The sequence below is a fragment of the Anabrus simplex genome, chromosome X, assembly GCF_040414725.1.
Source record: "Anabrus simplex isolate iqAnaSimp1 chromosome X, ASM4041472v1, whole genome shotgun sequence".
Classification (NCBI taxonomy): Eukaryota; Metazoa; Arthropoda; class Insecta; order Orthoptera; family Tettigoniidae; genus Anabrus; species Anabrus simplex.
In genome coordinates this window covers 155,006,946-155,033,988 of record NC_090279.1, presented here as the reverse complement: position 1 = coordinate 155,033,988, position 27,043 = coordinate 155,006,946, and the positions used below count along the sequence as shown (strand labels likewise).

Sequence of the window (27,043 nt, the reverse complement as noted above, 5' to 3'; positions counted from 1 at the left end):
AAAATCCACGTCCACAAAGCCATATTAGCAACACCATGTTCAAATTATATAACTGAGATGTTTCTGAAAGCAATATATTCCCTCAACGTCTTTCAAGAAGACACGGACTTTGTCTTCTTCCCTTAGTATTTACAGGTTTGCTCCAGCTCTATTTTGTGTCGCTCTCTTTACCCACACTGACCTGTTACTGTTCAATAACTCAAAGGATGCCTTTCTGTCCGTTAGTGATAATCTTCAGAACCACTGGACAGATTAGCATGTGGCTTCAGTTTTTCTATAGAGCATTCCTTGAAAAAGTAAGTAATCTCGTTCCCTCATATGCAGGTGATGCAGCTCTTTTCAGGTACACCCCCAATGGAGTGACCTGCCTCTAATATTTACCAGCCCTCAAGCCATTCTTAAATTTCTGGCAGTACTGAGAATCGAACCCGGGTCTCCAAGGATGGCAGCCAATAGTGCTTACTGTCATACTAAGGAGGCGGACATTCCGTGAGTAATGTTTGGGCATTTGAAATATTAACCTATGATAAAAAGAAGCCCAGCAATGTCAATTTAAGTGGATGAAGACACAGAAAAACAGACTGAGCCCTCCTCTGGCTTAGGCTGCCAAAATCATTAATGCAGTAGAACCTCGAAAATTAAAAATCGATTAACTCAAAATACCGCCTAATTCGAAGAAACTCTAGTTCCCGGAAATATAAGGTACGGTTTTGAAGGTTATTTAAATTTTTAAATTCGAAATTCAAAGAAGAATATCTGTCCCATTACCGAAATTCAGACTTTTAATTCAAAACTAGCTCTACATTTAAAAAACCCCAGTATTTTACAGAGGAATCTGAATTCAGAATTTATTCGCGTCATGAAAGAACGCTTCTTCCGGAATGTGCAGAAATAGCTTACCGCACTTTCACTCATATTTGCTAAGTTCGAATGAAATCGTAATTCTTTTGTATTCAGCGTTCTAAGGAATGCCACAATATCATGTAACATGCAGTGTGCGGAGAAGCAGAATCCGCGTCCACTGGCGATGCCAACAGTTGGCGAAAAAGCATGGCTCATATAATCAATTTGTATGTAACAAACAATAGACTATTGTCAATGCCGATGAAACTGCATCGTTTTTTGAATGCCAAGCCCAATGGGACTTATGGTTTTAAAGGAGAAGAGTGCCAGCCGGAAAATCGTACAAGACTGAGGGTCATTGTACTGTGTTGCAATGCATATGGGAGCAGGACTTCCGCCCCTTATCATAGCAAAGTTCGATAAGCCATGATGTTTTAAGGGCGTCGGGTATTTTCCGTGCAAGTACAAGGCATCTAACAAAATGCAAACAGTACAGTAATCCAAGAAATAAAACATTTGCACAGGGGAGCCAGCATAATTTATCCTCGTCTTTGAATCGCGTGTTTTCTTCTTTCATTGCGTGAGGTTATGTTTGCCAGTGATTTATATAAGTGCATTATTTGAAAAATGTAAATGCCCCTTGTTGGATACATTTCGAAAATAGCTTTTTTCATGGCATTTGACAGGTTTAAAATGTGAATCGAGGCGATTGCCTGCATTAATGGGTCTTAGAATATTTTGGGATGTGGAATTACGAGAGAAGTGACATGGTGGGAAATCGTCCAGGGATAATCACTATACTGTGTAGCAATGCATACGGAAGCGAGACTTTCTCCCCTCGTGATAGAAAAGTTTGACAAGCCATGATGTTTTAAGGGCATCGGGTACTTTTCATGCAACTACAGAGCATCTAAACTGCATACAGTACTGTAATCCACTTAATAAAACATTTGCACAGGGGAGCCAGCATAATTTATCCTCATCTTTGAATTGTGTGTTTCTTTCTTTCATTACGTGAGGTTATGTTTGCCAGTGATTTATCCAAGTGCATTATTTGAATAATGTAAATGCACCTTGTTGGATACATTTTGGAAAGAGTTTTCCATGGCATTCAAAAGGTTTAAACTGTGAATCAAACTGCATGCAGTAACGGGTCTTAGAATAATTTGTGACATGGCAAGGGTTATCATTTCTGAATTATGAGTTGGCGGTTAATTCAAAATCACGTAACTCAAAGACAGATTTTTGCGTTCCAACAATCTGAATTAACGAGGTTTTACTGTACATAACGACAGTGAGTGAAATAATTCTTGTGCATAAAGCTCTACAGAAAAAATCCACACCAACTTTTAATGGTTTATGAAATGTGTGGGAAAAGTGTATGGACAATCATTTCTTCTTCCGTTAATGTATATTATATGCAGTTGACGGGAAATTACTGCAAGAAAGCTCATTAAAGTTGAGTGGTGATTACTACTGCACAATGAAGAACTACTAGACAATTATTACCTGGTAATTATAATCAAGGGGCCGATGACCTAAATGTTAGGCCCCTTAAAACAACGATCATCATCATCATCAATTATAATCAAAAAGGAAGAGGCCTCACCCTTCAAGCAAAGAAGGCATCAGCAAAAGAAAGGAAAGAGACGGGCGAGAAATACCAATACCTAATACCTATGAGTTTTTAGGAGAACTACTGTTAATCGTGGGGGTCGAATAAGAATGACACCAGAATATAGAAGAAAACCAAGAAACATCTGGGGTGCCAGTCACCACCCCTTCTTCCCAAAGCCCCTGGGGGAGAAGACTTAAGTAAGGATATGAGCACAAACAAAGGACATAAATAATGAATGAGAAGTGGATCTGAGGAGATGGGATTGATGTAGGATGATGGCGTCCTGATCCTTCGGCGATTTTATTTCTGTCCCTTGTCACTTCTTTCTGTTGCACAATTCTGCCTGCACCCCAGTCTCCCTATGAACTTCCTACTTGAACATGTCACTGTCCCATTCTCAATATTTAAATATTAATACTGTTGGGTCCTCTTTCTTAATCTGTGTTTGTCCTGTATTATTTGCCTCCAGCTTGCTGTATACCGTTCCTTTTGCCTCATTCTTTTGTATATTCTTCTTCCTTATCTTACACTTCTTACGAAGGTTCCAAATCCCCACCCAGGGTGATGTTGGGAAGTGGAAAGGAACTAACACAGGCTAACAAAAGATCAAAAAGAACTATCATTAGTAAGAAGAAAGAGCCTGTGAGCAAAAAAGAGGCTTAGTCCTAGTGCTTGTGTGTTCTAACACTAGTCGTTGTCTTACTTGCTTTCTCTTGTCATTGTACGTAAAGGAAAGGAATAAACAAATGTCGATGGCTGCCCAACCTAATGCACTCCTGGGAAATAGAAAACCACCAGCTGGGTGCAGACGAGAACTGCGGATGATTGTTGTTCTTGCCTCCTCCTTAAGGTTGCTTCAGCTTCTCACTGTCCTGTCACAGAGTTTATTGTGTATATTTTGATGTGAGAACATGCCACTCCGCATGCACAGAAAGTTGACCTGTTTTATCACAAGTTGTTTCTCGCAAACTGTGATACTTCCGACAGTCTGAAATCACTAGGTAATTCAAGGCCTCATCTAACTAATATAACAATACATTAAGTGTGATGAAGCAACTTCTTCCTGCGAGGGAATCGAGCTTTAAGAACTTAGAGCAGCATAGTGGGAGAATGTGTTGACCGATTTAAAAGATTCTCGTCTCATTTTGTTTGCAAATGGACAGACATTAAAGCAAATATAAGAACAGTTTGTAAACAGGTGACAAACATTGGAAATTTACAACATCATTTCTAAAAAATTCAAGATTTGATTGTCTAAATATAAATTCCAATCTGTTATGTGAGGTACCATCAGCAAGGTCTCGAGCCTCAGATGATAGTACCACAACGATCGCCCTACAACCCTCAGGGACGTGGGGTCAGAAATATCAGAACTTTCAAGGCTTGATATCAACTTCTGAATGTAACTTCTGACCCACAATGTGTGTACCACTGAATATAGAATCTTATAGGTGATGTAATAGTACTGTTGCAATAGATTTAGGATAATCAAGACAGAAGTTAATGTGCTAATTATCAAATATATTGGAACATATGCTCTGGCTATATAACCTTTCAAGTGGTACATTTCTTTTGATTAGCTACAAAGATACTTTTAATTGGTCAGGTATTTTCATCAGGTTAAAAAAAAAAAAAAAAAAGTCTCACTTTCAGGCTATTAAAATTGTTACAGTGCCAAGGGCAAGGAAAGAGAAGCTGGCTCAGTGAAGAGAGCAACGGGAAACCTACAATAACATACTCTTGTGTAGTCAAGTATTTTATCAGATTTTAAAAATACACACTCATTATCAACTTACCAAGATTAAAGTTCTTTTGCTAGGGGCTTTACGTCGCACCGACACAGATAGGTCTTATGGCGACGATGGGATAGGAAAGGCCTAGGAGTTGGAAGGAAGCGGCCGTGGCCTTAATTAAGGTACAGCCCCAGCATTTGCCTGGTGTGAAAATGGGAAACCACGGAAAACCATTTTCAGGGCTGCCGATAGTGGGATTCGAACCTACTATCTCCCGGATGCAAGCTCACAGCCGCGCGCCTCTACGCGCACGGCCAACTCGCCCGGTAAAGATTAAAGTTCTAAGGAAGCCTCCGTAGTAAAGTTCAGTCAGGGCATTACATTACTAACTCCTTTCCAAATAAAATATTTACTTACAGGATAAAGAATTTGTCTTAGGTATTACGATCACAACACTTATTCTCTAATTTACCATAGTTTATTCATATTCATCAATCTTGAAGCATTGTTTCCACTTCCGTGAAAGTACTCCCCCGAAGTCCACAACTGTGTGGTAGCACTGGAAGCAGGGTGGGGTGCACAGGGCTACTTTGCAATCTTCACACTCATTCCTAGATTCTAGTCTCTGTCTCATTCGGTAACAGACAACACACCACAGAGTAAGGTTTTCCTTGCGTGCTATTGCAACAATGTATGAGGGATACTGAGGGGCATTGATTCTTGTTGGGGCAGGAGTCTTCGAAGATCTGCCTGGCTGCGGTCTTTCATGTTTATTGTACTTCATTATAATGTTCTCAATAAGTCTCATCTGGAATTCTAATCGGGTATCCTGACGACCTGACTTCTTGTACAAGAAGTAGGCAATTAGACAGCATATGTCTAGCATATGGCGGAATTGCTTCTGGTAGTACTTCAGTTTTTACGAGTACTTCGATAGCTCACGACAAAGGCATCACTCAGGTCAACTCTGCCCATCGGACAGTTGTAATCAATAGCTAACTTTGGATTTGTAGTTTCTTTCCCTATCCCGCAACATGAAACCCTGGCATCATCATGTGTAGTGCTTACGAGGCACACATCCTTTTTATCCTTCCACTTCATTATCACCAGTTTCCCGATATAAAGTGCTAATTTTTCTCCCTTCCTAAGAGTGCTGTTGTATATTTCCAACTGAACACCCTGTCGATTTTGACACAACGTACCCATTCCATCTGCCTCCTTATCACACAGCTTGTTGTACAAATCTGGGCTTGAGAACCAGTTATCCATTGTTACACAATACCCTTTGTAGCGGTGCCATGAGTTGCAAAACCACTTACAAACCATATGATTCCTTTTTCAGAGTCATCAAACTGGGTGTTTCTTCCACACATAAAAAGACTTAGATTCACGCAGTTCAAATGGTTTGATACCAAATCTCGAGCGCTTAGACAGTATGAAAACTTACCACAACAAACGTCCCTTCTACAACATAAGAGACGCATCTACAGACACGTCGTTTCGGGTGTGCACACGCTTTGGAACCCCCTATTCAAATGGTCCAGATTCTTCGGACCACCTGTGGCTTCATCGTATGCTTCATTATCGACAAAGGGGTCTCTAATATCTGTCTACGAGAAAAGTAGCTGTTGTTGTCGGGTAGCTGATTAATGCCTTGCAAGGGAAAGAATGCAAGTAAAGTCATAATTTCATCTTTATTCGTGTCAGTCCACTGATTCACTCTCGAATATAGTTTCAAGGTTGGTGATAATGGTTGGTTTCCCTACTTACTAGTTCCGCTATTTCCGGAGAGATAAACAAGTGTAAATATTCTAGCAAGTTATTTATATCGTCAATTTGTACATTTAGTCCAGGTTGCGCCGTAAATGTAAATCTTGGCAGCTCAGATCCTACGTTTGTCCATACACTGAGCTGAATATCACCGCTAGTGCTATCGTCACGTTCACTTGAGTCTCTTTCACCACTGCACTCGCCATCTCCTGACATTTCAACATTAGTCTCACTATCAGATGACACATCACTCTCTGAATTGTCACAGTGTAATAAATCAAACAGTTCTTCTCGCAGACATTTCCAAGCTCCGCTTGCGCCTGCCATAATGCACTATCTACAACTCTCAGCAGCCCGGCGCCCAGTACTTTACAATGTAATGATGGAATATTCCATCATGGCTACTTAGGAAGCCATGATGGAATATTCCATCATGGCTACTTAGGAAGCCATGCGGCCATGAAGATTTATTCTGTCACTAGCGTTTTGCCCGTGGCTTTGCTCGCGTCATAGTTGAGTTATGTCCCATTATATTATTTTATTTCCCATTTTCTTTGAAGTCCACCCAACCAACCTTTTGCCTTCATCGACTTTCGTAAGAAATGCAAGACATGAACGTAAATGATGTGTTTTCCCGTCCCAGTTTCGGCCGGAATTGAAAAGTTTCATGTGTATTCCGAGTTCGCTGTTTAATGAAATTCCCCTGTAATAATAGTAGCTTCTATTTTTTTTTTTTTTTTTTTTTTTAACCCCGTCACACATAATCTAGTGCCATTGCACAAATTAGGTGGTTTAAGAATACGTAACAACATTACAGGTGCTCCTAATTTCAAACGAAGTTTGTGAGATGGGAATCCTCAAGAATTAAGAGTATTTAGGAATTCTACTGGATAACTGACAGCATCATCCGTTTGTAATACCGTGTCGACCGATTTACACTATTTCTTCTGCATCAAAATATGTAGGCAATGCTTCATTTATTTCATTAGCCGCGTCATTAAAGTAAATCTACAAAAATCCTAAATTTGACCCTGTACTTTGAAAGTTGGCATAAAGCCGGGTTGGATGACTTGCTTAGCACCAAAAGATGTTATTTGAAAACAGCTGCTATGTTTTCTAATTCGATCAAAAAAAAAAAAAAAAAGACCATGATCTGGATGGGTACCCATTAGTAACTGTACAATGGTTCAGGTTGGGATTAGAGTGGTGGCAGCTGAACCTTGCCAGAATCGCAACACATGCCTGGTGTTTCATCTTTCCACTTGAGAGCATCGCAGAATTGGCATTTATGGATCATTGTACCAGTGGTTATCAAGCTGGTATCTTCCTAATTAATTTCAGGATCGTAAGACATCCCAGAACGAAACTTAATTTTACATGGACGTAATCGTCTTTCTTTTCGGACCCCAGGGTGATGTTGCTCAAATCGCGTTTGAATTGTCCTGTGATATTCGCGATTATTTTGCTGGTGTGTAGCTGCCGCTGCTCAATGAAACTCGGGATTATTTTTCTGGTATGTTGGTGCCGCTGCTCTATGAACCTTGGGGTTATTCTTCTGGTAAGTGTCCGCTGCTGCTCTATGGACTTCGGGATTTTTGTTTTGGTATTTACTTCCAGCAATTGTACGTGCGGAAGGATTATTCTGTAAAAATGTGACTGCTGCTTTTTTAAATTGTATTTTTCTCGTAGCATTTGAGTATTGAGTACGACGTTTTTCAGAAACTTTTGTAACAACAAATGAAGCACTTGTTTCTTCACACAGACATTCATATACAATACTTCAAAATGTCCGTTAAGAGAGATTACCAGTAAATCGTGATCTTTTTACGGGATTAGCTTCATCACTAAATGTCCAGTATAACTTTTGATCACGATAAACTTCAAAGCGGAATGGAAATATTTTGCCTGCTGCCGTCAACTCACATGTTCCACCATAAGTTGAATCTTTGACTCGAAAAATCGGCACAATTTGAAGAGGATTAGTTATTACCAATTTCGGACAAAATGGAGACAACTTATGAAACTATAGCTTTACGAACTTCATTACGCCGTAACTGAATAGAATATAAAATGTAAGAAAGATCTAAATAGACACGCACTGTCACCTACAATAGAAACAATGTTATGTGGCAACACTTCACCATTAATGTTTAGACTGTCTCCTTGAAATATCACACACCAGTACGTTGAATCTTCTGATATGAAGTGTTGGTACTCTTCTGAGGAGGAATAGTTATTAGCCAGGATTGCCAAGGTTCAAACGCTTATTGCTCAAGAGTTCTATCACACTCACTTCATTACGGGTTGACAATATTATGCAGGTTGCCTCCGGTCTCTCCTTCGTCAATATGAGTGACATATCTTCGAACCATAGACAGCTTTGCTAATGACTCATGCGCGTGCCGAACTGGTACTTCTTTCGCCTAGCCTGTTTTACCAGTTGTACGGATGAAACAATTCATTTAAACTGTAAGCGGCTGCATAACTCGCTAACAAAATATAAAACTGTAATAAATCTCATTGATAAAACAATATTCCTGTGTTAAAAGAAGGCCGCCAACAGGCAGATTCGAACCTGCATTCTTGCAGTCTGTAGTCTGTCGACTTAACCGTTGCACTAACAGCGCAGCGTAAGAAAGCTTCTCATGAATTCACTCACAAACATTTGTATATGTAGGCCTACATACTGTTAATTGTATTTTCTTTTCTTTAAGGATTTGGTTTATTACCGTCTTAAAATACACGGAAGCGGAGTGAATTGTCATGTACACTTATATGTTGGAAAGTGCCGCGGCCATTTTTAATTGCCAAAAGCCAGAGATTCATGCGCGCAAGTGAAGTATTTCATCTGGAAAATCTTCAAAATAAATATATTTCCGTTGACTTTTCAAGAAATGCAAGATTTTTGCTGTACTATTGAGATGATTTGGAAGACTGAATATATATGTACAATAGTGTTTTTAAAAAAAACGGAGATATTGAACGCAAATGTGAAATCACATATCACCCCTTTTTACCCCTTTAAAATCGGAATTTTTAAAATTTCTTTTAAAATATTACAGTGAAACCTCGATTCTCCGTTTTTCAAGGGACCATGAAAATAAAACGTACAACACGGGAAAACGGAAAATTCGGGAATGAATGAAAACCATCAACAATTTGGCTAAACATCACAAAAATGAAATATGTATAATTATAATCTTACAAAAACTCCTAAACCAAACCAAACTAAACTACAGCCCCAGTGGGACTGCCTGCCAAGCGACCGCTGATCAGCCCAAAGGCCTGCAGATTACGAGGTGCGCATGGTCAGTGCGACGAATCCTCTCGGCCGATATTACTGGCGCACTAGATCGGGATCGCCATCGCACCATTAGATAGCTCCACAATTAAAGGTAATCACGTAGGCTGAGTGGACCTGGAACCAGACTTATATCCAGGTAAAATTGTCTGAAGTGGTCGCAATCGAACCCGGGCCCTCTGGATGAGAGGCAGGCATGTTAGACCGCGAAACCGTATTAATTACCGGTACGCGAGTTCAAAATCTCGATACTTTATATTCAGTTTTACAGGGGAATCTTCGTCAGTTTCCCGTGAAAACTTCTTTCAGTTCAGAAACTTTGGTTAGGCTAGCCAAACTCTTCGAAAAATCTAATAACGCCAAGTCAAACGACAATCGACCACAAGTAGTTTTTAATTCTCTCATCTAATAAAATAAAGCACATTAGATACAAAAGTACCCAAAATGATGGCGAAATCCCTTCATTTCTTATTGTAATTTGTTCTCCGGTATACTGTTCGTACGTAGTCAGTTTCTGGAAATCTCGTACCGCGCAAATTAGGCCTACACCGACTTTTAAAGGTTATGTTGAACTCAAAAACACGGTTTCGAATGTATCGATTCTTAAAAGTTCTCGAATGCATTATATTCAATTCTGCCCATCACAAATCCAATCAAATTGGAAAGATAAAAGAAATATCATCAAAACTTCAGAACGGTTATTCGTGACCTTGAGGTCACCTGGTAAGCGCGCTCGCTGCACATGTCAGTATGAGTTGGAAATTATACCAACTATTTAAATGTGACGTGCGCAAATAAAACGACTGCGGGTTTTGGTATTTTTAACACGAAAACGTAAAATTCCCAGTCTTACATTAGGACCTAAACAGTAATAGGCAATCCCAAGACCTCCCATAGCATTTTCTTTTTTAATGTAAGGTGCAACATCTGTTCTGGTCTTGCTAACATAATCATGTACGATAATATCAAAAATACTGAATTTGTGTTAAGGAGCAGTTTCGATTCCTGCCTGAAAGCCCAGTTACTCTACAGTGCCCTGAGCAAAGTGCCGAAAACCTGTTCGGCAGTACGATCGAAAAACATGTAAAAATATAAACATCTAACCCTGGACATAATGTGGACGTTTTATAAGTGCGAACATTTGACGAAACTCGTTCCGTCTTCGAGCAGAGCTGTCGAAATGCGCCGTGTCTCCTTGCAATTGTTGTGGCCACTCGATATGATTTTCCGAGATTCTCTAAACAATACCACCCGAATGTGATGCTAAGATGGTCCCTTATGCAAGTTCACCGCCGATCGCTTTTCTAGTACCGGTACAGTACTTGCTTTAATTATCGCAATGAAGGGGCGTTAACGCCAAGATCCATAAATATGCCATAGCCGTCCTTTCGTCAGATACAGTTTATTAAAAAACGATTGGTCGAGGATTTAGCATTGATGGGACTGGGATTTCTGGACGGTTGATCCGGGAAATCGTTTCTTCGAGGAACGGATAATGCGGGACTTTTACAACGTGATTTAATTACGATGCTCGCGGGACCACGTAATTTGAACGCATATTCCGGGAAAACGTATTTTCCGGGAACGGATAATCGAGGTTCCACTGTATTTATGATATATGAAAATAAATATCCGAATGAATATAAGTACAATATTTCTCACAGAATGGAGAAATTCACCAAAAAGTAAAATCACATTTCACCCCTTTAAAATAGGAATTTTTAAAAATCCTTTTTTAGTGCGTGTCTAAGCTACAGTAGGAACACGTCCTCAAATTTTCATGCAATTATCTCCAGTTGGTTTTTGCTGTGCGTTGATTATCAGTCAGTCAGTCAGTCAGTCAGGACATCTTGCTTTATATATATAGATTACCGTTTGAAAGGATAATTAGCTATCTGTGTCGCTAGGCAACCAGTGCGATAAGTCAGTTCTCAATAAATGATAACAACATAACAGCCGTAAAGATAAAATTAGTTAATAGCTTTTCATTTAATTCCTGACGTGGCAATTTTTTGCTACGTTGCCGTATGTATCTTAACATGTATTCCATTTCACCCAAAGTCAGAATTTCGACAGACAATACTCACAGATACCCAGCAGGACAGTCCTTAACCTGTTCCCATACAATTTTTAATTTTCCCCGTATCCATCTCTCTCTATATGACTTTATTTGTCAATTGTCCTTTCCATTACTTATATTGACCTCTTGAGATCCAAACCTCCCTAGAAGTTCATCCCATACTGCTAGGCTTTTACCACTTCTTGTCACATCAACGAGTGTTGATAGCTGCCCTCCTGATGAAGCCGAGAAGCTCATGAGGTCATCGGGGACTAAGAGGAAAAGGGTGTAGATGAACTGGGATTAACAAGTACAGTGGAACCTTGATTCTCCATTTCTGGGGCGACCCGTACAACATGGGAAAATGGAAAATCCAGGAATGAATGAAAACCATCAACAATTTGACTAAACATCACAAAAATGAAATATATATAATTATACCTTTCAAACACTCCTAAACCAAACCAAACTACAGCCCCAATGGGCCTTTGCCTGCCAAGCGACTGCTGTTCAGCCCGAAGGCCTGCAGATTACACAATCACACATAGGGTGACGAATCCTCTCGGCCATTATTCCTAGCTCTCTAGACCGGGGTTGCCATCTCACCATTAGAAAGCTTTTCTATTCAAAGTAATCACATAGACAGAGTCACCTGGAACCAATCCTTAAATCAAGATTAAAATGCTTGACCTGGCCTGGAATTGAACCCGGGCCCTCTGGGTGGGAGGCAGGCAAGTTAGACCGCGGAACCGCCTTCAAACCTTAATTACCGATACACGAGTTAAAAATCTTGATACTTCACATTTAGTTTATCCGGGGAAACTTTGCCAGTTTCCAGTGAAAACTTCTTTCAGTTCAGCAACTTTGATCAGCCAAACTATTCAAAATATCTAATAACGCCAAGCCAAACCACATTTAAAGATAAAAATTTCATAATGTTCTGTATTGAACTGTATCAATTTAATTAAGCCTAACAACAATCGACCACAAGTAGTTTTTAATTCTCTAATCTAATAAAACACATTAGATACAAAAGTACCCAACGTGATGGCAAAATCCCTTAATCTTCCATTGTAATTTGGTCACCAATATACTGTTCGTAGTCAGTTTCTGTAAATCTTGTACTGTGTAAATTAGGCCTACATAGAATTTTAAAGGTTATGTTGAATTTGAGAACATGGTTTCGAATGGAAGTATCGATTCTCAAAAGTTCTTGAATGCATTATACTCGATTCAATTCTGCCCGTCACTATAGTCACAGTCATTGAACAACTTGCATAAGCAGAAACGTACCAGGAAGAAGAAGACTAGTCACAATCAAATTGGAAAGAGAAAACATATCATCAAAACTTCATAAATTAAGGTCATAATAGCTTTTTCACCCAACACAGCAAGGACTGTAGCATTAGTGGAGAATGCGCACAGTATACATTATGTAGCAGACGTTACAGGCACGTCTTGCTCTAACGTGTACACAACTGTTAAAAGGTACAGAGGACAATATCTACACCAAGAGGCCTGGTTCCGGTCATAGGAGCACAAATGAGCGTGAAGATCGCTTTCTCGTAACGCAAGTTCTTTGTGATCGACACACAACACTTGTGGAGACCAGAAATCGTTTCCAGCAAGTACGGGGTACGAATATCAGCAAAAGGACAGTAAGAAGGAGGTTGTATGAAGTAGATTTAAAGTCCAAGAGGCCCACCACAGGACCCCTGCTTACACATGAGCACCGTGCCTCTCGGATGCAATTCGCAAACGCCCATCGAAACTGGACAGTGGAGCTCAGTGCTGTTCACGGATGAATCCAGATTCTGCTTGAGGGCACTGGATGGGAGAGAGACTGTATGGAGTAGGTCCAAGGAACGTTAATCACCCTGTACTTTCTCTACAAGGATACCGTTCAATTGAGGATCTGTGATGGTCTGGGCTAGGATTATCACTGATGAGCGCACGGAGCTTGTGTTAATTGAGAATGGAAGTCTGACAGCCCACCAATACATCAAGGAGGTTTTAGTGGATCACATGGTGCCTTTTTGCACTTGTCATCGGTGAGAACTTTATCCTGATGCACGACACTGCTTGCCCATACGTTGCTGTTTGTGTACACGAGTACCTGGATGAATCATAGTTTAGATAGTCCTTTTCTACCTGGACGAAGTTGGAATTGAGTGCATGGTGTGGCCAGCTTGTAGTCCCAACCTAAACCTGATAGAGCATGCCTGGAATATGCTTGGAAGAAGTGCTAGGAGTCATTCCCCTGACAAACTGGCTCAACTTCGGGTTGCGCTCTAGGCAGAATGGGATCTCAAGCCACAAGAAAACATTCAAGACTGCATCCCGAGCATGCCCGATCGAATCACAGTTGTAACAGTGGTTAGAGGTGGTAATACCCGTTACCGAGTCAATGGAAATGTGTTGAAAACATGTGAACAAAGTGACTGCATACGAAACTGTGCAGAGCTCAAGGTTTCGACATTTCAAAGTAACTGAAGATGTGAAAATAGCCCTTATCCCCCAGTGTCTCTTCATTTGGTTGTTTCCCTTCCAACTCTGTCCTATCAAGATAAGTAACAGAAAGTAACAAACAAATGCAAATTAGACATTTATAGAAAAAAACACACAAGAGGAACCACATGATAGGTCAGTGTGGGAAAGGTAAGAAAACAAGAACAGGGCAGAGGAAACTGTTCTGTCCAAGGTCACATTCGTGAGCTGCGCCCGTAAGGAAGATACAACATTTGTAATGAAATTCTAGTACTCAAATTTGCACTTCAACTCACAAGACGTCCAAAAATTCCTGGTATCCGGCCAGCCTGTTTCTCTCGCATGAGGGCTGTAACCACCTGGCCTCGGCTTTGCATGGCTTGCATGTTCGAGCGACTTTCTGCTAGGGAGACTCTCACTGTCTGTAATTCTTCATTCACCCTGGTCTGTTCCTCACGCACTCTTGCAAGTTCGTCCTCCGCAGTCTTCAGAGCCTTGCTAGTCTTAGGGATTTTTACCTGCAATTCCTCCATCTCTCTGAAAAGAACAATATAATTAACTATTAGTAAAATACCGTCTACTATTAAACAACTCAATGTTTTACCATGAAAAATAACTATTATCCAACTAATTATCGGTAGGTTGTCCTGGAAAATTCAGGGGCAAGGCTTAGACAGTGGATTAAGTTTTTGGTTAGTCATTCATTCTGTGTACGGCTTTTAGTGTTGGGAGTGTCCGAGGGCAAGTTCAGCTCGCCTGGTGCAGGTCTTTCTATTTGACGCCCACAGGCGATCTGCATGTCCGGGTGTGAGTTGAGGTACAGAGAGAGTGTGAAACCTGGCATACAATATCTGTATAGCCCAGACGCCGAACAGTAGTCATCAGCCGAACCAAATGTTATTACTATTTACAAAGATTGACTCGAAGGCTGGCTCACAGAAAAATTCATATACTGTAGCGAGAAGAACAAGGACTCCACATTGCCGTACACAAAACACAGGCATTTTTAAATTTTACCGACTAGAGAAAACACCATTTTTAACAATGGATTTAATTCAACAGCTCTAAATTATAATTAACATTTTTTTTACAATACAATGGACGTTACACAGATTGTTTAAAACAATGATAATCAAGATTTTAATGGAAGACAATAAAAATAGCTTTTCTTTGCAAAGAAGAAAGAAATAATAAAGCTGAACTACAGGCAATTTTAGTACAAAATTTTAATGCAAATGAGAGGGTCCTGGGTTCGATTCTCAGCTGGGTTTGGGATTTTAATCGTGTCTAATATTCTTCTTGCTTGGGGACTGGGCGTTTGTGTTTATCCCAACACTTCCCCCTCCATATTCAGGCAACATAACACACTATCCACTGCAACAGAAACAAGCAATAGTGATTACATCCCACCATATAGGGCTGGCGTCAGAACGGGCATCCGGCTGTAAAACAGGGCCAAATGCACATGTGTGACACCCGCAATCCCACAGGTGTGAGAAGTAGTTTGTTTTCATGCATGTTAAATTGAGTGTTATAGAATGAAGTCTTTTCCTAGGAATTTTGGATATCATTAATGATCGCTGAGGGAGAGAACAGACTTTGTTCTCGAAACATGTACAAAACCTATGTGTGTTAAATAAGTTTTCCAATAAGTCTTACCAGCCAAAATAAATCAATAAAACCGAACAGGGTGAGGTTTATTAACAGTGATTATGCAAAGTTATTTTAAGTAAGAAGACGCGAGAAACATCTTTTTCAACTGAACAAAAGATACATAGTTTGGAGAAAGTGGATTTGTTTAATAGAACATATGTTGCGCTTGTGAAGGGACATGACGTCTCTGTATCATCATTATTTTACAGTTCCAGTTTCCCGGGTACTGTTGGCGAGCCTCTTCCACTCCGTCTTATTGAGATATGTTCTGTTGTTAATGACGTTCTCCAGTGTCCCGCCCCAATCTGCAATGTCCATCCAGTGGGTTCTTGGTCTTCCCTGCCACATGTCGCTCCAACTTAACATATGATGTCCTTGCTGGCTCCATCCTCATTACATGCCCAAACCACCTGTCTGGACATGCTGATCCGATTTAACAGTGATGTAACAATCCCAGCTTCCCTCCTGACCACATTATTTCTCAACTTGTCCAGTTTGGCTTTCTGAATTGTGGACCTAAGTAACTTCACCTCGGATGCCTGCAACCCCGATGAGTCTTTCTTAGTGAAGGTGCAGGTTTCAATACCATAGGTTAAGATTTATGAAGTACTGATTGATCATCAGCTTTGATTTTGTTGGTACTTTGGGATCCCAGAGAAGTGTTCATACTTGCTGGTAAAAGTTTGCCACCTCCTTTGTGGCGAGTGTATCTCGAGATATTACTCTGCCGAGTTATGTAAAGCTTTCCACACTTTCTAGTGGATGGTTTCCTAGCATGATGTTAGCAGGTCGTCCCTTTCTGTTTATTGCCATCACTATTGTTTTGGGTTTGCTTATCTTGAGACTGAACTCCTGGAACTTAACCTTCCATTCACTGAGTCTCCACTGTACTTGTTCCTCAGTTTCTCCCCAGATCATAACATCATCAGCAAAAGCCATTGCATTTACTTCACCAGAGGTTTTCTTGATATTCTTCATTATGTCATCCATGATGGTGATAAACAATAATGGGGATAGTGCACCACCTTGCTGGACTCCACTTTCGGACTTGAACCAGGATGAATGTCCATCACCCAATCGCACACAGCTGGTACAGTTCTCATACAGCATCTGAACTTTCCTCACCAGTCCCTCTGGCACATTCCTTTTTCTCAGGCATTCCCATATCTTCTCTCTTGCAATGCTGCCATATGCCTTCTCAATGTCAAGGAAAACCTTGAACAGATCTTTGCCTTTTTCCCAATATTTTTCCATTAACATATGGACACTGAAGATTAGGTCTGTTGTGGACCTGTTAGGCCTGAAGCCATACTGTTCCTCTTCAAACTGCGGCTCTAAGATGACTCGCCACCTGCTCTTTAAGATTTTCTCGAGAATCTTAAGCCCATGAGAAAGGAGTGTTATTCCCCAGTAGTTGGAGCATTTTTAGCAATTTCTTTTCTTAAACAGGAGGACGACACCCTTGCTCCAATCAGTAGGTAACTTGCCATCTTTTCAAATTGCATTGAGCACTCTGTGTAGCCATGGTAAACCCTGGACTCGCTGCTGCTTTAATCATGTCCGTGCTGACTTCATCGATTCCTGGACACTTGCGGCATCGTCTTAAGGGCTGCTTCTATTTCTGCCCACGTAATGGGAGGTACCTCTGTGCAGGTTTCAACAGCTGGTTCTTTTCTTCTTCGATCTGCTTCTGTCCTGTTTAATAAGTGATCAAAATGATTCCTCAGAACCTCTCTGATGTCCTCTTCTTTCCTGGCCAGGTTTCCATTAGGATCATCAATTGCTTTGATGGTTTCAACTGAATTCCTTTTGATTTTCATCACTCTGAACAATAGTTTCAAATTGCCTCTGCTGTCTTCCTCCACTTTTTGAGTAAATTTCCCCCAGCATTTGATCTTCTCTTCTTCTACTATTCTTTTAACTCTCAATTTCTTGTCCCGGTAAACTCCCTCGAGGTCTATGATTTTCTCCTCGTCCCCTACCTGTTCTGGCTTGGATTTCTCTCTATCTCGTTCTTTTTGTGTCATGTTCCTTTCCATTATTGAGGATCTTACTCTTTCATTCCACCAGAGTGTCTCTTTTGCCCTTACTCTCGCACTTGTCTTCCTGCAAACTCTATTGCTTCTTTTATGGTCCTGATAGTCGGTCCTTTTTCCAATCTGTTGTGATTCCCACACCTTAATCTTAGGTAATTTCCTGGTTGTTATCCTTGGTACATTAATGTCTTTCAGATCTGCTAATAACCGATGGTCGCTATTAAGGTTCTCACTTGGAATCATCATGACATCAGTCAAAAGTCTACTTCTTCCTTTATCTGTAATGACATACAGTAGTCAATGACCATCTTGCTCTTTCCATCCCAGCTGTAACAGGTAGTCTTGTGACTGACTCTTCTGTTGAACCAAGTGTTTTTTACTACCAAACAGTTTCTTATGCAGAAGTCTGGGAGATGTTCGCCTTCAGAATTCCTTCTCCCATAGCCATGTGATCCCATCACCTTCTCATAGCCATTAATGTCTGTCCTGAGCTGTGCGTTGAAGTCCCCGAAGATGATTGCCCTCTCTTCACTGATGATCTCTTTTAGGTCTTCGAGAAACTTGTTTTCTTCATCTTGATTGCAGCCCGTCTGAAGGGCATACACTTGCACCAGTGTCAGCTTCTCTTTCCCAAGGTGAACCATTGCCTTTATTATCCTCTCAGTGATGTACTGGATCTCTGTAATACCATCTAACTCTTTAGACAATATTAATCCTACTACATTTCTCATCTTTCTGTTGTTACCATTCCAGTAGAGGGTATAGTTTTTCCTCAACTCAACTCCACATAGAAAATAATTGTGAACAAACAACAAAACAGTCCAGCGAAGTGCTTCTGCGTGCGGTCCATACATGAAGAAATACATCAAATATTCAAAATATGACACACCAGAAGAAACTGTGCACGATTTGTTTACTTCATCAAGAGCGGCAAATGTTCCCATCAGTGGCGTATCGCTGAAAGAAACATCTCTCAAAGCGGCAAACATGCTGGGGATTGACGACTTCACGGCCTCAAATGGCTGGATAGACCAAATTAAGAAATGGTACAATTGAATAATGGGGAACTGAACAGTGTAAGTGAAGAGACTGTTCAGACCTGGCAGGAGTTAAGGCTTCAGGAGTTGCTGAAAGCTTCTGAACCACGCAACATTTTCAATGGTGGATATAACAGGGTTTGTTCTACAGCCTTCTGCCAAACTGGACTTTCACTTACATAGGAGAAGCCTGTCGTGGTGCCAAGCACAGTAAAAAGCAGCCCACTCTCGTACAGGGAAAGAATGTGGATGGCTCCAAGAAACTGCACCCCTCTGTGGTGGGAAAATCAAAGAAACCTCAACACCTCTCCAACAAAAAAGATTTTGCCAACTATTTATGATGTCAATCAAGAGGCAGGGATGATATCCTCCATGTTCGAGCAGCAGATGTATGTCCTCAATGTCGAAAGAGATAAATTGGTAATCAATTGATTAAAGCCAGGTTCATCCTCCAAACTTGCCAAGCAAAATGTGGTGGTGGGAGCCTTCCCAGCCAGCTGCAGAAGCAATGTGTAGCCACTAGGGCATCCATGTCTTTCAGGGCTTCTACCAGAAAAATTTAAGTTCGGATTTCTTTTTTTAAAGTTTGCTTTAAGTCGCACCAACACACATAGGTCTTATGGTGATAATGGGATAGGAAAGGGCTAGGAGTGGGAAGGAAGCGGACATGACCTAATTTAAGGTACAGCCCCAGGGTTTGAAAATGGAAAACCAAGGAAAACCATCTTCAGGGCCACTGACAGTGGGGTTTGAAACCACTATCTCCCAAATACAAGCTCGCAGCTACACGACCCTAACCGCACAGCCAACTTGTTCAATTAAGGAAAGCTCAAAGTGTAATGAAGAGAGAAATGGAGCTAAGAGATATGAAGATTTCAGTTGCAGATCTTTTGTACCTTGTTGCCAAACTGTGGAATGAAGGAAGTCAGTCTTGCAGCTATATCTTGCTTGGAAAAAGCATGCATTTGTCAAGAAGAAGAAGAAGAAGAAGCAATAGTGCAGAATACTGTGTGGGAACACACCGCAAGACCTAATTTGTAGACTTGATCAAGGTTGATGAAAACATCGTCACTGCGGAACAACATGCCATTGAGGTCATCGACAAGAACCATGTGCAGAGAGATCACAATACAGACTCTGAAGATGGTGTAGTGACAGTCTTCCTTTAGTACGAGATGCTTTTTCAGTTCTGGAAAAACTGAGAAAGTTCCTCTCAATTTCAGATGGTGGTGATGCATCATTTATCACCTTCATGAACTTGAAAAACAAGTTGAAAAAATACAACAAAAGAAGGGCAATATCCAACTTACTTCGAAGGCATAAATGTATGTGCAGAATTTCTTTCATTACTGATAGAGAGTGAATATGTGTGGTTCTTATCCTTAACTCCTTTCCCAAATTGTTTGATATGTCAATTTTTATAGTGAAATTGGCATTTAAATTTACAATTCTTCTGCATCTTAGTATTCCCTTGTACATAACTTACTGTAAACTATCTGATTAATTTTACTGTGGAAGGTTGATTGTAATTCATTGTTGTGCATGTTTTGTATTTCCTTGTAGACATTGTGCTGATTTTCATTGTAAAGGTTAAATTTATTTGATGATTGCTGTGTATATTTCATACTACCAAGAAGGTAAGTTAAATGTATTTTAAAGACACCTCTATGCCCTGGTATTCAAGTGTTTTCTTATTTGTTCTATTTTCATTAGATCATGTTATTTTCAACGCCTAGTGTCGTGTGGTGGTAAATAACTTGATCCCAAGAGGGCTCGTCCTCCCGAAGCAGCTGAACCTCTCAAGATATTAGGTTATTTCCCATTGCCCAATACTGTGCATTAAGTCGGTGGCTATATGTTCTACTTCATTACCATAGCAGGGCCGCCTTGCCAAACACATGCAAGTGATCAAATTATGCAATATAAATTTACTTGCTACACAGAAACAACATTTTCAGTTTTGATGTCATGAATGAATCTTCTCTAATTCAGACAGATTGGGGCAAACAGGGCTCCATTCCACAATATGTTCCTGCCACTCCTCATCCATCATCATCTGCAGTTTCCAGCTGTTGGCCGGCTCTGCTTCATAACCATCTCCTATTGCTTTATTATGTTATTAACTAGGTTTGTCCTGAAGTGGTGCAAGAACTCTTTCCAGTCAAACCCCCCCCCCCCCCCCAAGGGGGGTGAGCTGCACATAACAGCCCTCCTGCCATTTTTGCATTTCTGGCAGTAGTGGGAATCAAATCCAGGCCACCGAGGATGGTAGCTAATAGTGCTAACTGTTATGCTACAGCGGTAGATATTAATCAGATGCACTCATCCTAAACTGGACTTCCCTTGGTCTCTCTTTCCTCCGTTCACGAATATCTTCTGTATACTTTGTCACAGTAATTCTAAGAATTCAATAGACATAACTTACTTTCTCTTGTCATTCACCATCTTGGAGACACTCTCAAAGTGGGTCTGCATCTCTGTCAGTTTGCTCTTCTCTTTAGTTTCACTGCTCAGGTACAGATCTAATGCAGATTGAGCAATATCCAGCTGTAATGATACAAAGATACACAATTACATATGTCTCAGTATAAGTATGGAAAGAAAGAAACAAATAAGTGGCATATCAAGTCAAATACAAAGAGATAGGAACATGAAAAGTAACCATAATACGACAAACAAAATAGGCAAATTGAAAAAAAAAAAAAATGTATTTAGATGATGTTTAAGCTTGAACAATGCCGAAGTACAGCTGCCATATTGCAAATATGTAATTTATCACTTAGACACTGTCTAAAGCTGCTGTTTAAACACTACCGCGGACACACTTTATTCTCAAATTTTAGGAGTGAATAACCATCAGAGATTATGTACCATGAAATTTATAATTTATTTGTTGAGACGATTCCTGGAAGAAATGTTAGTCCGACGGTCTCCTGTAGGACATCTGCTCAGATTTCATTTATAATATACGGGGAGATACAGTTTAGAATACACGTTCGCTTTTCAACAGATAATACAAGGGATTTGTTTCTTGAGCCTGACAGTCTGGCTGTGATTCTTGGCAACAGACCTATTTTTGTGGGGGGGATAATTTCTCTGAAGTAATAGGTCCCGTCAACTACATCCATATAAGAATAACTTGTCTGCATCTGCTGGGCATAACGTGCATGCACACCCACACACATCAAAGTTCTTCTCTGACTAATTATATTGGGGGATCTTATATGAAAGATTTTTTCCTTCCATTTTTTGTCTCGAAAAGCAGGGGCGTGTCTAACACACAAGGAAGAACGGTACTTCAAGAAGAGGCCAAACAAACTTAAAACTTGGAAACATCCTGATTAGAGAAAAGGAGAATTGCAGCTAGATCATGTATGCAAGGACAAATCCTTTCACTGAGAAATTTACAACGTTAAAAGTATTCAGAGGGAGAGAGACTTGGTTCAGACCTCTAAAGAAGAAGAAACAGAAATCTGACCAAGAAAGGAGGAATTATGAATTATGACCCACACCAATAATCAGAAATGACAAATATCAAGAAACTACACGAACCAAAAAAAGTAAGACTATTTAGAAGAACTGATACCATTTCTCAATCAAACTTTAAGTTTAGCACCCCACATAAAAGGCATGTCTGGTGGACATCAGAATGTGATAAAATTCATGAAGAAAGACACCAAACATGGTTAAAAGTTTAAACAAAGAAAACTTAGGAAAATGCAATCAACCTCAAAAATATATCTCAAAATTTCACCCAAATTATTAGGCAACTCGAGAGACAATCTCAGAAAGATCTAATCAAACGATAGGAGAAAATGATCACACAATCAATTATAGACTATTATAAAATCTTCAGAAGACTACTACAAAAATATGATCCCCTGCCACATAATGCTGAAAAGTGAGAATGGAAAAATGACAAACAGTAACAAGAAAAACAACAAAATCATGGCAGAAGCATTTAATAAACTTTTAAACTAGAACACAAGCAACTTTTCAAAATCAATGCAAACATTCCAATAAAGACCATATATAAACACACAAATCCAGCAAAAGGCCCAAAAGCCAGCACTGGAGGAGTTGAAGCTCAAGTGAAAAACTGGAACACAGAAAGTTTGCCAAATACAAGACCATGGCTACAACCCACCCACTCTTTCTTTTTGTTCCTTGAAGGTCCTAAATTTATGTAGTATTCTCATATTCTCATTCAGTTCAATCAAAATTTTATGTATTGATCATTTTTATAATATTTCTCTATACTCTTTGATATGGTGTATTAGGACCATACTTCTTTAGATTGTAAAACAAAAGATTGTGCGATACTGTTTTGTTCTTTGATCTCACCACTGAGGAAGGGAATAGTTGAGACTTCCCGAAACATGTTTGGTTTAATAAATCGTTTTTCTTTCATTTAATGAGTGTATTGATCAAGGCGGATTCAAATAAACTATTTTAAATAGTTATATTATACCTTCAGACTAGTCAATACAGAGCAGACACAGTATTAACCTATCATGGTTAAGTTTACTAACATTGATTGAGTCGCTAGCGCGCACTAGCCTCCCTTGCTCGTAGGACGATTTCCATACCAAATCCCTGACTGTAAAGTACACATGCTGCTGAGGTGAGTGGGAAACACGATACACAAAGGTGATGGACGATACACTCACAAAATAAAGCATAAAATAAATACACTTGAAAATGAGGTTGCGTAAATTACACGAGCACATAAGAATTTATCCTAGGAGAAGATTACTGACTGTACTGGAGGTTATATTGGTCAAAACTAGGAAGAAGTAAGAAAAAAATAAAAATGAAAAACAAGCTAAAAAAAAAAAAAAAAAAAAAAAACCAACAAAGTTTCCACGTAAATCTGAAGGGTTGGCAGGTATGAATTCTTTAAGAGAGTGAGAGGATTGATATGGAACAGGGATGTATCGCAGAGATGTAAAGGAATTATCTACAAGACTTATTTTGTGCCAATTTTGACATATGGATCAGAAACGTGGGTGATGAAGAGGGATAAAAGCAGAATGCAAGAGTGGAAATGAAGTTTCAAAGGTGTAGAGCAGGTTTAACAAGAATGGGAAGAGTAAGAAATGAGAGAGTTTGGGAAATGGTAAATGAGGTACCCCTAAAGGAAAAGATAGAATAATGAAGACTGCAGTGGTATGGACATGTTAAAATAATGAGAGAAGAGAGGATTCCAAGAAAGACTTTAGAAATGGAGTTGAAGGGAAAGAGATGTAGAGGAAGAGTGAGACACAGATGGCCGAAAGGTGTAAAGAAGAGCATAGAGGCAAGAGAAGGGAATTGGACAAAGAGAAAAGAAGAAGTGGATGGACAGAAAACGATGGAGAAGCTTATGTTCCAAGCAGACCCAGTCTGTGGTTGGAAACTGCTCTAGATGATGATGATAATACGACTGTCCACAAACCTTCAATAATGAAAAACTGAAATAACTTTTCAAAAGACAGAAATCGCGTTAAATGACTCACCATTCGTATATACATCACAATAGATGAACAGGAAATCAAAATCGTTGACAAATTTAAATACAGTAGCAGTCTGGAATAGCGGGTATGGTATACAACGAGAACCCCTTTATAACGATAAGTTTTGTCTACCCCATCAAAAGTCCTATATTAAACTTTGTATTATCTTTCGGTTACCGCGGGAGCCCTATCACTGACGCATCCGTTATTACAAACAATTAAGCGCGCGCGAGTTCTTCCCCAGCGATTATGTTGCATACGATCGATCACCTTCGGCAATCGTTTCCTCGCTATATCCACTAGCGAAATCTCTCGTCGACATTCTAAGGCAATTACATAAAATCAGCTTCTCTTGAGTTTTGTTTGTTTGTTTTAATGCTGTCAACCTTATGTTAATTTTAGGGACAATTCCTCTAAAGCATTACTTCGTCAATTTATGTATATTTCGTCTAAACAGGGTTATGTGGCAGAAGATTTTCATAATGTACGAAACATGCACCACTTTTAACAATTAAGTTGCCTTAGGCAATCATTGTATCGACTAGGTGGAAAATAAATCCTTAGTTGTGAATTCTAAGGCAATGTCGGAGTCGATTAGTAATACCTGTCGACTGCTCTCCGTCAAGAAAATTTGCAATGATAGAGAACATGTTTTCGAAATAGGTGTGAAAATAACATATCCGATTACAGTTGTTAACTCTTTAAAAATAAAGGCTGAATAAACGACCTCTTAATTTTAATGCTAAATACTGAAATTAAGTAAGAATGTGATACACCTCAAGATATAGAAGAGTAAATCACTGATTTCAGAGGATAGTTTATACGTTCTCGCGTCTAGTTAAATTTAGCAAAAGTGATTGATGGAAATTTTTAGCGAGGAGGTCATCATTTTTCTACATGTGCTTGAAATGTCTTCATGATACATATACGCTTAGGTTAGCTATGCTGTTTGAAGAAGAAAATTGAAATGTTTGCCACAGAAGCCTGTGGAGTGATACCATATTTCTCCGAATCCAAGACGACGTTTATTTCTCAGAAACTCATGTGAAAAATCAAGGGCCATCTTTTATTCACAGACTATCAGTAATAAACACCACTGGCAACTACCACAGTAACCACGCTGCTTCCTTTCACCCCCCTGCTGACAATAAATGACTGCCTCTTCATTATACATCGCTAACCGCGCAAACCGGTTGTACAGTGCCTCTATGTAACTTCGCTGGATCTCGGGAAATAGTGAAAAGAGACCGACATTCTATTAGCCTCTACAAAAACGTTTCTAAAATCTGCAGAATGGCATTAAAATATGCGAGCTTTTGAATTTTTAGAAAGGCCACGGATCAGTGGCAGAGTTATAATGCATCTACTGTACCTGACGCTTAGTAAAATTAAGTTTTATAGACGGCAGGGATATTTTCGTGATGGATCGTCGTATTGTAAAAACACGTGGAAAGGGTATTGTTGGCAAATTTTCAACAGGTTCTCGTCGATATGATGCAAATTTTCAGTTAATGTTTATTAAACACTCAAAAACGTAGAATAATTGTGCAACCGCAAGAAAATAAGGCATAGGCCTAACTAAAGCCAATATTCGGCATTAGCGTAAAGACAAAGATAGCTAAAAAAGGCGTAATATATAAAAAATGCATTCAGTGACCCACAACAAGGACACATTAAAGAAGTCGAAGATCAAATTGGGATGTAAGTGCTCGAAAAACACAACAGCGGAATGACCACACCACGGCGCAGTAAACTCGTTCGTTGATCGTCTACGCCCGCGATTAGCCCTATACATCACAAGCCGTTAAAGTTGGCCGAACCTGGCAAGCGAGACGAGCGTGTAGGGCCGGTTGTAGCTGACTATGAATAAAAGTTGCAGTTTTACAGTCAGCAAGAATATCTTCCCGATGGAGCGTCATATTGTAGAGACGCGTGGAATAGAAATTGCCGGCAAATTTTCAACAGGTTTTAAGTTAATGGTTATTGCATCCACGGAAATAAGGAATAATTATGCAGCCGCAAAAAAAATACGGCATAACTAAAGCCAGTGTTCGGTGTTGGCGTGAAGACAAAGATAGTCTTAATGCGTACTGAACGAGAAAGGCATTCATATGATTTTACAAAGTACTTTTAAAGCCTGATTTATATTTTTTGAAGGAAAAAGTGGGGGTCGTATTGCATTCAAGGTTGTCGTAGTGTGGGTATCATCCGTGAAAACGCAAGTTTTAAACAAACTGATTGCCTTTTCATACCAATTTTAATGCGCATAAGAGTTTTCCCGACTTGTACAAAAAATCGGATACAATGACAGTCCGCTATAGCGAGTAAATTTTTCGCTGTTCCGAATTCTCACTGTAGCAGATTTCTACTGTATGGGAGAAATAATAATATACAACCTCAATGAAAAGCAGACATGGCATAATAGAATAAATAAACTGACCAGAGCACAAGAATATATACAATAAAAAATGCTTCTCAATAGCCACAAAATTAAAAATCTTTAAACAGTAACACAACCAGAAAAACCATGCACAAGTGAAACCAGTTTCAAAACAACTAACACTGCACAAAAAGACAGAATATTCGAGATTGAAAGAAGAACCAGAACACGTACAAATAATACAAAAAAAAAGATACTAGGGACTACCTTCTAATGAAACCATCTACAACGAAATAGTAACATTAATGAATACAATCAGGAAGAAACGAATCTCATTCCTTGGACATCTACAGAGGAAACCTGGGCACAGGATTGTCAGGAGAATGATAGAAAAATTATGAAACAGTAAGAGGAATATTAGGTGGTTTACAAAAATCAAGGGAGACACGAGGAACTACAAATTACAATAGAAGATTTAAAAAACAAAACAGACAAAATCAAGAAAGTTGCAGATAAACCAACCACACTACAAACCAAAATCAACAGATGGACATTGGGACAGGTGATTTATGGTGAAGAAAGAAAGTAAAGATCCGAGAGAATGAAGAAGTACGGGGTTGATAGAAAACTG

At 39.6% G+C, this 27,043-nt stretch overlaps 1 protein-coding gene across 1 annotated transcript in view; it reads right to left on the bottom strand.

Moving 5' to 3' along the window:
• Positions 1-27,043, bottom strand: part of glu (structural maintenance of chromosomes 4-like protein gluon) — a 185,020-nt gene that overhangs the window by 92,750 nt on the left and 65,227 nt on the right. Inside the window, exons 10-11 of the mRNA XM_067159498.2 lie at positions 20,963-21,084; positions 14,108-14,348 (exon numbers count right to left, since the gene is read on the bottom strand). Of these exons, the coding sequence (XP_067015599.2) occupies positions 14,108-14,348; positions 20,963-21,084 (363 nt within the window). The remainder of the gene's footprint in view (positions 1-14,107; positions 14,349-20,962; positions 21,085-27,043) is intronic.